This window comes from Hylobates moloch, unplaced genomic scaffold (genome assembly GCF_009828535.3).
Source record: "Hylobates moloch isolate HMO894 unplaced genomic scaffold, HMol_V3 SCAFFOLD_13, whole genome shotgun sequence".
NCBI classification, from domain to species: domain Eukaryota; kingdom Metazoa; phylum Chordata; class Mammalia; order Primates; family Hylobatidae; genus Hylobates; species Hylobates moloch.
The window spans coordinates 25,772,132-25,784,631 of record NW_026652288.1 but is presented as its reverse complement, the minus strand read 5'-3'; the positions used below and the strand labels follow the sequence as shown (position 1 = coordinate 25,784,631).

The window sequence follows — 12,500 nt, the reverse complement described above, 5'->3', positions numbered from 1 at the left end:
TTACCCCACTAAAATATAAGCTTTTGCAGGCAGGGCTCCTATCTGTCCCATTTATGCTTATATTCCTACCACCAACACCTGGCAAATAGGTACTCAACAAACATTTATTGACTAAATGACTTTGGTTGCTTACTGTTCGTATTTCACTTCTCATCTTAAACATCACCTCTGTAGAGAGGACCTCCCTGATCATTCTATCTAGATCACTTCTTCCCTCATCCTTACCCCATTCTCCATCGCTTTACCCTATTCACCTTGCTAGCATTTATCACAATTTGTGATTTATTTATTTACTTGTTTGTTCCTGTCCCTATGGGTGTGAGCTCTGACAGGGCAGGTGTCAGGTTGTCTACTTTTGAAAAAAAAAAAAATTATTGAATGAAGAGAAACATAATTTAAGTTCATGGTATTTTGGGTATAGACAAATTGTGTATCACTGAAGAAATCCAGGTCTTCTTAAAATAAAATGCAACATGAGAAATTTGACATCTTAATTTATAAGGTAAATAATAACTTCATTATGTTACCAAAAAACACAGAGTTATGAAATTTGGGGTCTCTGCTTTGCAGAGCAGATTGATATGCCTCTGGCCTGTTCTGGTTTTGTCAGTGCCCAGACCAAAAATAACTGTCACAATAACAGCCAGAGTACACAGCTTCCCCAACCCCAAGTGTGGTACTAACAATTAAGGAAATATACCTTTTTAATTCCTAGAAACATATCACTTCTTTTTTATAATGTCAGTGGGAAAAGTAGGATTTTACAGCAATTATTGGCTGTCTATTTATTACTTTAAGTAAGGAAAATTCTATTGCCATTGTCCTGTAATTTCAGAAACTTGGTCTTAGTAGACTGTCAAGGAATAATTCTTTAATAGCAGAGGATAAGAGAGTAGTTTTGAAAGCAGGCTTAGAAACCTGTATTATGGTGACATAAAAAGATACTGTGAACATTTGTACAATGTTTAATTGTCCCTTCAGATATTTAACACCTCCTTTTGCTTATTGGATTTGACCTGCTGGACTGGATTAGACTTGGGCATATGTGTGTATGCAAAACTAAAAATAATGTCACCAATAAACAAGCAGCTGTGGCTATTTTTAGGCCTGGGCAACAGATCATCAGTAAGCCTAGAAATAGTGAGGCAAGGACCCTGTTCCCTGGTTTGAAATAAACTACTGATTGCCTTAACAACTGGTAGGGGCTGGTATAATCAGAGTCCGGGCAGGACCCAGGACAGGACCCAGGAAAAGGATAATTTAAAATCAAGGAGCTAGGTCATTCTGTGGGGTAGATACAGTCATGTTGAAAAGTATAAAAGTTTGAAATACATAAATGAAAATGGGATCTAGAATGTTAAAAAAAACTGACCAGGCGCAGTGGCTCACGCCTGTAATCCCAGCACTTTGGGAGGCCGAGGCGGGCGGATCACGAGTTCAGGAGATCGAGACCATCCTGGCTAACATAGTGAAATGCCATCTCTACTAAAAATACAAAAAAAAAATTAGCCAGGCGTGGTGGCGGGTGCCTATAGAACTAGCTACTCGGGAGGCTGAGGCAGGAGAATGGTGTGAACCTGGGAGGTGGAGCTTGCAGTGAGCCGAGATAGTGTCACTGCACTCCAGCCTGGGCGACAGAGCGAGACTCCATCTCAAAAAAAAAAAGAAACAAAAAACAGAAATACAGTGACAGAAAGCACAGTGGCTGCCTGGGGACCAGGGGTATCGAGGAAGAAGGATTACAAAAGATCACAAAAAGGAAACTTTTGAGGTGACAAATATGTTCATTATCTTGACTGTGGTGATTGTTTTACAGGTTTATACATATGTCAAAACTTATCAAATTGTACACTTTGTGCACTTATTCTATATCAATTATACCTCAATAAAGCTGTTTTCTCAAAAGGAGTAACAGATTTCACAGGGTCCTTGTTAGTAATTAATGGGTTAATATACAGAATACACATAAAACATAATATTTACTGGAAAATATTGCCATTATAATTCTAAATTCTATGATTCAGACAAATACAAATTAAAAGAATTGTTTGTACTTCTTCAGGCAAACCTAACACAAACTAATAAAAATAGTGCCCATAAAAAGTTAAAAACATATTAAAGAAAACAAATATTTTCACAATGCATTTCACTAAAAACTTTGCATATATTATTTCATGTAATCCTTATAACAATCCATTGAGATGGGTGTTACTATCCCCCTTTACATATGAAGATAAAAAGCCTAATAATGAGTATATAACTTGCCTCAGTTCATACAGTAAGTAGAAAAGATTATTAGAGCTCATGGACTTAAGTCCATGCAATGGTTTTTACTGCACAAAAAGGTCACCTGACTGCCTGCTTTAAAAAGGAAAGTCTCACAGAATCTAAACCTGTGACAAAAAAGAATTTCACTGTGAAACCTTAAGGAACCTGGCATTCTGCTACTACATAAAGTAAATTAGCATCACTTACCATATCTGTAGCTTGATCTTCTTCCCTTGTAATTCAACTGTTTTGATCTTGAAGTCTATTCCTACAATGCAGAAAAAAAGGTAAACTGTAACTGTGGCTTTACATTTGGCTATACTAAAATTAATCACGGCAAAAACGCTCACACCTTTTAAACTTGTCTGTGTTTGTTTGATTCCAGATATTCACCAAGTATGCAACACTGAGCAAATGTATCCAATTTTAAACCTGAGTAATACAAGATTCAGGACAGGAGGAAAAATAGATACAGAAAGACCAAATTTTGGGCTGGGCATGGTGGTTCACGCCTCTAATCCCAGCACTTTTGAGAGGCTGAGGCAGGCAGATGGCATACGCCCAGGAGTTCAAGACCAGACTGGGCACATGGTGAAACCCTGTTTCTACTAAAAATACAAAAATAATAAAAACATAAAAAATTAGCCGGGCATAGTGGCACACGACTGTAGTCCCAGCTGTTCAGGAGGCTGAGGTGGAAGAATCCCTTGAACCCAAGAGGCAGAGGTTGCAGTGAGCCTTTAATTGCACCACTGCACTTGAGCCTGGGCAACAGAACAAGACCATGTCTCAAAAAAAAAAAAAGAAAGAAAAAGAAAAAAGAAAAAGAAGAAAGAGTGAGTTTTTACAAATTAGGATATAAGAAAGAAAAATTTAAAATATCTAATATTCTAACACATACGAATAAAAAGGTTCCTTGTGGGGGAAAAATACTGCCTTTGCTAAGTTGCAGAACAAAGGAAAACTACCAAGGATAGAGGGTCATTTCATAATGATAAAGCAGTCTATTCTTTAGGAAGGGATAAAAATACAAATGTTTAGCATGAAGCAAAAATTAATAGAACTGCAAAGAGAAATACATAAACCTACAATTATAGTTGGAGACTTCAACATCCCTTCCCTCAAAACCAGATTTTTTTAAGTAGGCAGAAAAATCAATAATGATACAGAAGACTTAAACCACACTATATTAACCAATTTGACATAACTGACATATACAGAAATCTCCATCTAACAGCAACAGAATACATACCATTTTCAAGTACAGACTGAGTATGTATCAAGAGAAAACATAAGGGTCGTAAAAGAAGTTTCAACACATTTAACAGTATTGAAGTTGCCAGGCACGGTGCTCACGCCTGTAATCCCAGCACTTTGAGAGGCCAAGGCAGGCAGATCACCTGAGGTCAGGAGTAGAGACCAGTCTGGCTAATGTGGTGAAACCCCATCTCTACTAAAAATACAAAAATACCATGCCCGGGTGTGGTAGGGCATGCTTGCAATCCCAGCTACTCGGGAGGCTGACGCAGAAGAATCACTTGAATCCGGGAGGCGGAGGATGCAGTGAGCTGAGATCGCGCCACTGCAGTCCAGCCTGGGCGACAGAGCGAGACTCCATCTCAAAAACAAAGAAAAGAGTATTGAGGTCATACAAAGTATGTTTTCGTTTTCTGTTTTTTTTTTTTGTTTGTTTTTTTTTTTTGTGAGACAAGGTCTTGCTCTGTCACCCAGGCTAGAGTGCAGTGGCATGATCTTAGCTCACTGTAACCTCCACTTTCCGGCTTAAGTGATCCTCTTACCTCAGCCTTCCAAGTAGCTAAGACCACAGGCACAAGCCACCATGTCTAGCTAAGTTTTGTATCTTTTTGTAGGATGGAGTCTTGCCATGTTGCCCAGGCTGGTCTTAAATGCTCAAACTGACCCACCGGCCTTGGCCTCCCAAGGTGCTAGGATTACAGGCGTGAGCCACCGCACCCAGCCCAAAGTATGTTTTCTACCTGCAACAAAACTGAACTGGAAATCAATAACAGAAACACATCTGGGAAAACTCCCAAATATTTGGAAATTCATGGTCAAAAAAGAAATTATAGTGAAAATTAGAAAATTTCTGAAATGAATTAAAATGAGAACATAGTATCAAAATTTGTAGGATACAGCTAAAGCAGTGTTTCAGGGAGAAGTTCATAGTATTATATTAGTATTCATAGTTCACATTAGGAAATAAAACTGTAACAAAATTCAAGCATTGTTTCAGAAGGGGTCAAATACCAAAATAGGTTAAGTCAGTAATTCTTAAAGTATTTTCCAAAGATCAAAAAAGCCAAGTTTTCAAAAGTAGTCCCCTACAGGGCTTACTTGACAGAGTAGAAAAGAAGTTACTAGAAAAGAAAAAGGTACCTTCAAAACAAAGTCAATCCAGAAAAAGGCATAAGCTGCAAACTAAACATTACTAGAAGATCCATCCGTCCGTCCATCCATCCATCCATCCATCCACCCACCCACCCACCCATTATGGCAAGGACGCCACAAAAATACTCTGGCATACATCCTTACACTTTCTACATGAGAATTCTGAAGCTGCTCTGTGACTGTATCATGTTATGAATGACAGCAATAGTCCATTTGACTTGAAGGCAATAAGCGGAGTAAAAAGATAGTAAAAAGCAAAGTGAAAAACAAGGCTAACTTCTGTTTATAAAAGGAATATTAAGTAAATTTGCAGACGAATTTGAGTTATCCAATCCCAGCAATAGGGCAGTCCCAATAAACTGAAACTTACTTCACTACAAAACATCCAGAAATGTTTCATATATCAAGCACACTGGCCATAAATTTCTCCAAGAGAAATTGCTATACACCAGAAATAAAGATGTAACTGAAAACCAGAGCAGATAAATAGGCGTTACTTGCACTTTGGCAGTGGCAGGGCTGTGGAGAACAAAACCAAAGAGGTTGCTTTTTGTTTTGTTTTTTGGAGACAGGCTGTTGCTCTGTCGCCCAGGATGGAGTGCAGTGTCAGTCATGGCTCATGCAGCCTCAACCTCCTGGGCTCAGGTCATCCTCCCACCTCAGCCTCCTGAGTAGCTGGGACTACAGGTATGTGCCACCCTGCCCAGCTAATTCTTGTATTTTTTGTAGAAACGACATCCCACTATGTTGCCCAGGCTGGTGCTCCAACTCCTGGGCTCAAGTGATCCTCTTGCCACAGCCTTCCAAGATGCCAGGATTACGGGCGTGAGCCACTGCGTCCAACCTGAGCTTGCTTTTTTTTTGAGACAAAGTCTCGCTCTGTCGCCCAGGCTGGAGTGCAGTTGCGCTATCGCGGCTCACTGCAAGCTCTGCCTCCCGGGTTCATGCCATTCTCCTGCCTCAGCCTCCCGACTATCTGGGACTACAGGCGCCCACCACCACGCCCGGCTAATTTTTTGTATTTTTAGTAGAGACGGGGTTTCACCGTGGTCTCGATCTCCTGACCTCGTGATCCGCCCGCCTCGGCCTCCCAAAGTGCTGGGATTACAAGTGTGAGCCACCGCGCCCGGCCCAAAACTCTATTTAATACTAGCTTACAATACAAAATTAAGAAACATTAAACACTACATAAAACTTACCCATTTTGAGTAAGTTAACAAAGACAATTGAACCCCCAAATTTTCAGATACAATAATTACTTAACATGATTAAAATTACTAAGGGGGGCCGGGCACAGTGGCTCACGCCCGTTATCCCAGCACCTTGGGTGGCTGAGGCAGGGGTATTACTTGAAGTCAAGAGTTCAAGACTAGCCTGGCCAATGTGGTGAAACTCCGTCTCTACTAAAAATACAAAAATTAGCCAGGCATGGTGGCACGTGCCTGTAATCCCAGCTGCTCAGGAGGCTGAGGCACGAGAATCGCTTGAACCCGGGAGGCACAGGCTGCAGTGAGCTGAGATCGCACCACTGCACTCCAGCCTGGGCAACAGTGCAAAGCTATGTCTCAAAAAAATACATAATAAATAAATACGGCCAGGCGCGGTGGCTCACGCCTGTAATCTCAGCATGTTCAGAGGCTGAGGCGGGAGGGTCACTTGAGGTCAGGAGTTTGAGACCAGCCTAGCCAACATGGTGAAACTCCATCTCTATTAAAAATATAAAAATTAGCCAGGCGTGGTGGTGGGCGCCTGTAATCCCAGCTACTTGGGAGGCTGAGACAGAGGAATTGCTTGAACCCGGGAGGTGGAGGTTGCAGTGAGTCAAGACCGTGCCACTGCACTCCAGCCTGGGTGACAAGAATGAAACTCTGTCTCAAACACATAAAATGAAGTGAAAAAATGAGATGAAATGAAATCGATAAAATAAGGGGGCTTTTTTTTTTTTTTTAAAGTAAGGAAAAAGGCTGAGTGTGGTGGCTCATGCCTATAATCCTAGCACTTTGACAGGCCAAGGTAAGAGGATCGCTTGAGTCCAGGAGTTTAAGACCAGCCTGAGCAACATGGCAAAACCTCATCTCTACAAAAAAATTAGCCAGGCATGGTGATGCACACCTGCAGTCCCAGCTACTTGGGAGGCTGTGGTGGGAGGATCATCTGAGTCCAGGATATTGAGGTTGCAGTGAGCTGTGATCATGCCACTGCACTCCAGCCTGAGCAACACAGTAATACCCCACTCAAAATAAATAATAAACATGAGAAAAACAAAAACAAGGTAGTAAATTTTTCATAAAGCTTGACTTTAAAAGCTGTCCTTTCATTGAGATTACAGCCAGAGTAAGTTTTTGAAAATGACAAGTTGATTTGTTTTCTCTATGATTTCAGGATAAAATTGTGAAAATGCCTCTTAGTATCAAAGTCTTCAGTCTACATGACATCCCTGTTCATCATGTTTTCTCATGTCTCTCGTTTAGCATATGCTACTTCCTAAATCCTCTCCTCACCCCAGTTTTCTTTTCCTGGTAAACTTCATTTATCTTTCAAGATTCAGTTTTGCTCCTGTGGAACAAACACAAGAGAGGTATCTATGCAAGCCTCAACTGACAGTGAACATTTAATGAAGCAATCTGTCTAAAACACATAAACAGACCTAAAGGTAAATCAAACTTCAGAAAAAAATATGTGCTGCAATCTTAAATATATATATACATGAGATAATTAAAACCTGTTATGTGTTTCTAAAGAATATTGGTTTGATCCGTATTGCTGACATCATCTTTCCATGGCAGATGGATGATAGTATATACCAATAATTAAAACTTCAAATAAAGACTTCACAAATTTTTCCAGGGAAAGAATTATTTTTGGTCCAAATATTCTGGGGATCCAGGGAAGAAAAAAGAAAACAAAGTCCTTGCCCATAAACTTCTGCAAAGAGGTCCTGGGGTAGGGAAATGCTCACCATATAAAAGAAACAGTATCATTCAGTGAGTTTCATGCCCGTACCTTAGCTCTACTCTGCATCTCATTTTTCATAACTAACCTCTCACCAAGAAATGGTTTAACAACAACCTTCAACAAAACCTGTTATCCCCAGAATCTACAATAATGCCCCATCCCTTCAAACTCTTGGGTTTACCTTATTGCTCCCCTCTTAATTTGAGCCAGTCTGCTTTTTAATCAGTCAAAATCTTTCAGCTTGCCCCATTAAGTTTCTCATACACAATCAAAAGAAAAAAGGGCCATTTACCCACCATTTAATCTAACCGTATTTCTACAGCCCATATTATGTTTTCCTTAAGAATTTCTCAGAAAATCATCCTAAAATGACCCAGCCGTCTAGACTAAGTCTGAACATGACCAACAACTTCAGCTAGGTATACAATTTATTAATTAATCTTAATGACAAGTGTGACAACTGATACTATTTCAGGAAACTTGCCTGAAGAAAGATGAAATAAGGATACAATCTGAAAGCTCTAAACCCCTTGGGATGGAAACTAGGCATCACTGGAAAGTGTCTAAGAATTTGGGCTGTTTTCAGGTACCTACTTAATCTAACTGGTCAAGATAGAAGCCTCATTTTGGACTCCTTGAGTTTCCCTCACATTTCTTCTAGTCAATAATCACAACTACTAGGTTCTATTACTAAACCTTTTAAATTTGGAGGTTAAGGATCCTTCCTCACTGAGTTTCCTCTCCATTTCACTTTTTGTTTTTATCAAACTTCTTGAAAGTTACCTATATGTGCTGTCTCTAGTTTTTTCTCCTCTCACCTCTTGAATCCTTTCCAAACAGGCTTTGTTGTTATTATTAACCACCCCAACACACACACACACACACACACACACACACACACACACAGCTCTCACTATGATCAATTATCTCCATGTTCCCAAATCCAATGATCATTCCTAAGTCCTCATCTGATCTTTTTCTTTTCTTTTTTTTTTTTCCAAGACACAGTCTCACTCTTTCATCCAGGCTGGAGTGGAGTGGCACCATCTCAGCTCACTGCAACCTCTGCCTTCCAAGTTCAAGCAATTCTCCTGCCTCAGCTTCCCGAGAAGCTGGGACTACAGGCATGCACCACTACACATGGCTAACTTCTGTATTTTTAGTAAAGTCAGGGTTTCACCATGTTGGCCAGGCTGGTCTCGAACTCCTGACCTCAGGCGATCCACTCACCTTGGCCTCCCAAAGTTCTGGGATTTACAGGCATGAGCCACCACGCCCAGTCCTCATCTGATTTTACTAGCTGTAGATGTGAAGGAATTCTTCCCTCTTTTCTGCACGAAAACGCCTGACTTTCCTACCTTTCTACCCACTCATCAATCTTCATTGCTGGTTTCTCCTCATCTCTCTGACCCCTAAAAATTGAAGTGGACTTCTCTTTTCTATCTTGACACATTCCCTAGTTTCATGGTTTTAAATTCCATACACACTGATGATCTCTCACCTCAACTCTCCCCTGAACTCCAAACCCAAGATACCCAACTGCTTATTAGTTATCTCCATATCCCATCTCTCACAAAGACTAAAAGGAAAACTCTTTAAATCCATAAATAAGGCCCTACATATTCTCCCACCTCCCCCTTTCTACCCTGCCCTCAACATTTTCTACATCATCTCACTCTGATCTAGCTAACTGTATTGACTTCCTTTTTGTTGCTCTATGCACAAGACAGCCAGGTTCGCCTCTCACTACCTTTCCATTAAGGTACTATTCCCCTAACCTCTGACTACCTTTCTCGTCCATCGTGGCTCTTTCCCCTAGCTACCCTAAGTTGCAATATTTCTCTATGTCCCCCACCCATTGTCTATTAATACACATCTAACCTTCTTCCTGACTTTTAAACTTTAACGTGTCCTTATTTCTGTTATTATCGGTCTCTCATTGCCAAAATGTGAGACCCAAAAGGGTAGTAGAGATTTTTATCTGTTTTGAGTTAAATTTCCCAGACCTAGAACAATACTTGACGTTTAGCAGGCAATCCAAGAAATATCTGTCGAATAAACAGATAAATGATGTTTTCTGGAGAAATTAAAGAGTCCCTGAGAAAAATGTTTCACCCTTAAGTTGAAACATCACTTGACAAGCCCCACCCTTTTCTACTCTGCTTTCAATCAGCTTTTTAGCGCCTCACGCCAAAGGTTCCAATGAGATACCACAACTTCTTTTTTTGGGGGGAAGACCAGGCTTGGGTGCAGTGGCATGATGTCGGCTCACTGCAACCTCCACCTCTCAGGTTCAAGCCATTCTCCTGCTACAGCGCCCGGAGCAGCTGGGACTACAGGCGTGTGCCACCACACCCAGTTAACTTTTGTATTTTTAGTAGAGAGGAGGTTTCACCATGTTGGGGAGGCTGGTCTTGAACTCCTGGCGTTATGTGATCCGCCCTCCTTGGCGTCCCAAAGTGCTGGGATTACAAACATGAGCCACTGCGTCTGGCCAGATATCAAAACAATTAAGGAAAAAAAAAAGTTAACAGAGGCAATGTGAGACATAATAAATTAGAAAAGCAAGCCAAGAGGTCTGACATCTAACAGAAGTTTGAAAAAAGAGAAAGTGACATATAGAAAATAATCAAAAAAAATGAGGCAAGAAAACAGAACTAAAGAATCTACTTCTAGGCCGGACGCGGTGGCTCACGCTTGTAATCCCAGCACTTTGGGAGGCCAAGGCGGGTGGATCACGAGGTCAGGAGATCGAGACCATCCTGGCTAACACGGTGAAACCCCATCTCTACTAAAAATACAAAAAATTCTCCAGGCGTGGTGGCGGGCACCTGTAGTCCCAACTACTCCGGAGGCTGAGGCAGGAGAATGGCGTGAGCCCGGGAGGCGGAGCTTGCAGCGAGCCGAGATCGCAACACTGCACTCCAGCCTGGGTGACAGAGCGAGACTCAGTCTCAAAAAAAAAAAAAGAATCTACTTCTAAACTGAAAAACTCACCAAGAACCTAGCATAATGAACAATGAGCATAAAACTCACACCAAAGTACATCACAATGAAATTTCAAAATACCAGAAATAGTTTATAAAAGCATGCACAGAAACAAACTAAGCCACATTAAAAGATCAACTCTCCACTTCTCAATAACACTAAAATCCAGAAGACAAAAGGACAGTATCTTTTAAAAATACTCTCAACCTATATCCAGCCAAAACCAAATGAAAGGCATTCCCAGACATGGAAGATCTCAAAATATTTAGCTCCCATGCATCCTTTCTAAGATAGCACTAAGAAATTGCTTTACCAAACCAACAAAGAGGAAGACATGAAATCCATTCAACAGTGTGAAGTAAAGGGTAGACAAAATTGCCTAGAGAGCAACCAGTTCAGAACAGAAAAGTTCCAGGGGGGATGTTTCTGGGAGTGGGAAGGAGGAAACAGTATTAGAATTTATATGAAAAACAAAAGGATCTGACAATTCTAAATGAGACAAAGAAGAGACAGTGCCTTGAAATCTAGGCAAATGTAACAACGAACTGTAAACTACAATAAAAACAAAAAGTTGTCCGAAAAAGAAAATGCAATTATAATACACTATTTGGCTTAGCAGTTAACCAAAATATTTGTTATTACTAATCGAAATGATTAAGGAAGAGGTGCCAGGAATATCTGGTGGTGTAAGAGTTTTAAATTCTCATCTTCCATAACAAGAAGAGTGTTTCTAAGACTAGGTTTTTTTAAAGTTTAGAAACATATGACTAGAGAATATGAAGTTGAATAACAGAAGAAAAAGCCTAAAAATGTTTGGGAAAGGTAAGGCATAGGTGCTTATGGGGCAAGGATTTGTTGTTGTAGTTGCTGCTTCACTGTCACAGCCCTGAAGTAATATGACTTCTAAAAATCTGTACCTATTAATAGAAATAAAAATTAGGCTAACAGAGAAGGAGGTATGTTTACAAATACATTCTCTCCACTGCTTAACCACTTCAATTCAATCCATCACTCATTCTCTTTTTTTTTTTTTTTTTTTTTTGAGACAGAGTCTCACTCTGTCGCCCAGGCTGGAGTGCAGTGGCGCAATCTCCGCTCACTCCAACCTCCGCCTCCTGGGTTCAAGCGATTCTCCTGCCTCAGCCTCCTGAGTAGCTGGGATTACAGGCACCCACCACCATGCCCAGCTAATTTTTGTTTCTAGTAAAGACAGGGTTTCACCATTTTGGCCAGGCAGGTCTTGAACTCCTGACCTCAAGTGATCCACCCACACTGGCCTCCCAAAGTGCTAGGATTACAGGCATAAGCCATCATGCCCGGCCTCAATCATCACTCTCTACAAATAAATATATTTCTGAGCATGGCCCCAAGCCACCTCTCCAGTCTTATTCCCTCCAGTCTTTCTCCTGTAGTCACATTCAAACACAACTTTCATAGCGCTAAACTTTTTTCAAGTAAATATCATGGTTTCATTAGTGTGTACTTTCCACCCCCCCCGCCCCCGCCACCATATATACCCACATGCAAACACCTAAGAAAAACGGAAGATAAGCCGGGCGTGGTGGTTCATGCCTGTAATCCCAGCACTTTGGGAGGCCCAGGTGGGCGGATCACATGGTCAGGGGTTTGAGATCAGTCTTGCCAACAAGGTGAAATCCCGTGTCTACTAAAAATACAAAAATTAGCTCGGTACGATGGCGGGCGCCTGTAATCCCAGCCACTCAGGAGGCTGAGACAGGATAATCACTTGAGAATCACTTGAACCCGGGAGGTGGAGGTTGCAGTGAGCCGAGATCGCACCACTGCACTCCAGCCTGGGCGACAGAGCAAGACTCGCAAGACTCCATCGGGAGGGGGGCAGGTTAAACTAAAGATAAACA

General features: G+C 41.1%; 1 protein-coding gene across 1 annotated transcript in view; it reads right to left on the bottom strand.

The window, feature by feature from the left end:
* Positions 1-12,500, bottom strand: part of RAB10 (RAB10, member RAS oncogene family) — a 96,188-nt gene that overhangs the window by 37,338 nt on the left and 46,350 nt on the right. The window contains exon 2 of the mRNA XM_032172453.2: positions 2,476-2,536. Coding sequence (XP_032028344.1) covers positions 2,476-2,536 — 61 coding nt within the window. The remainder of the gene's footprint in view (positions 1-2,475; positions 2,537-12,500) is intronic.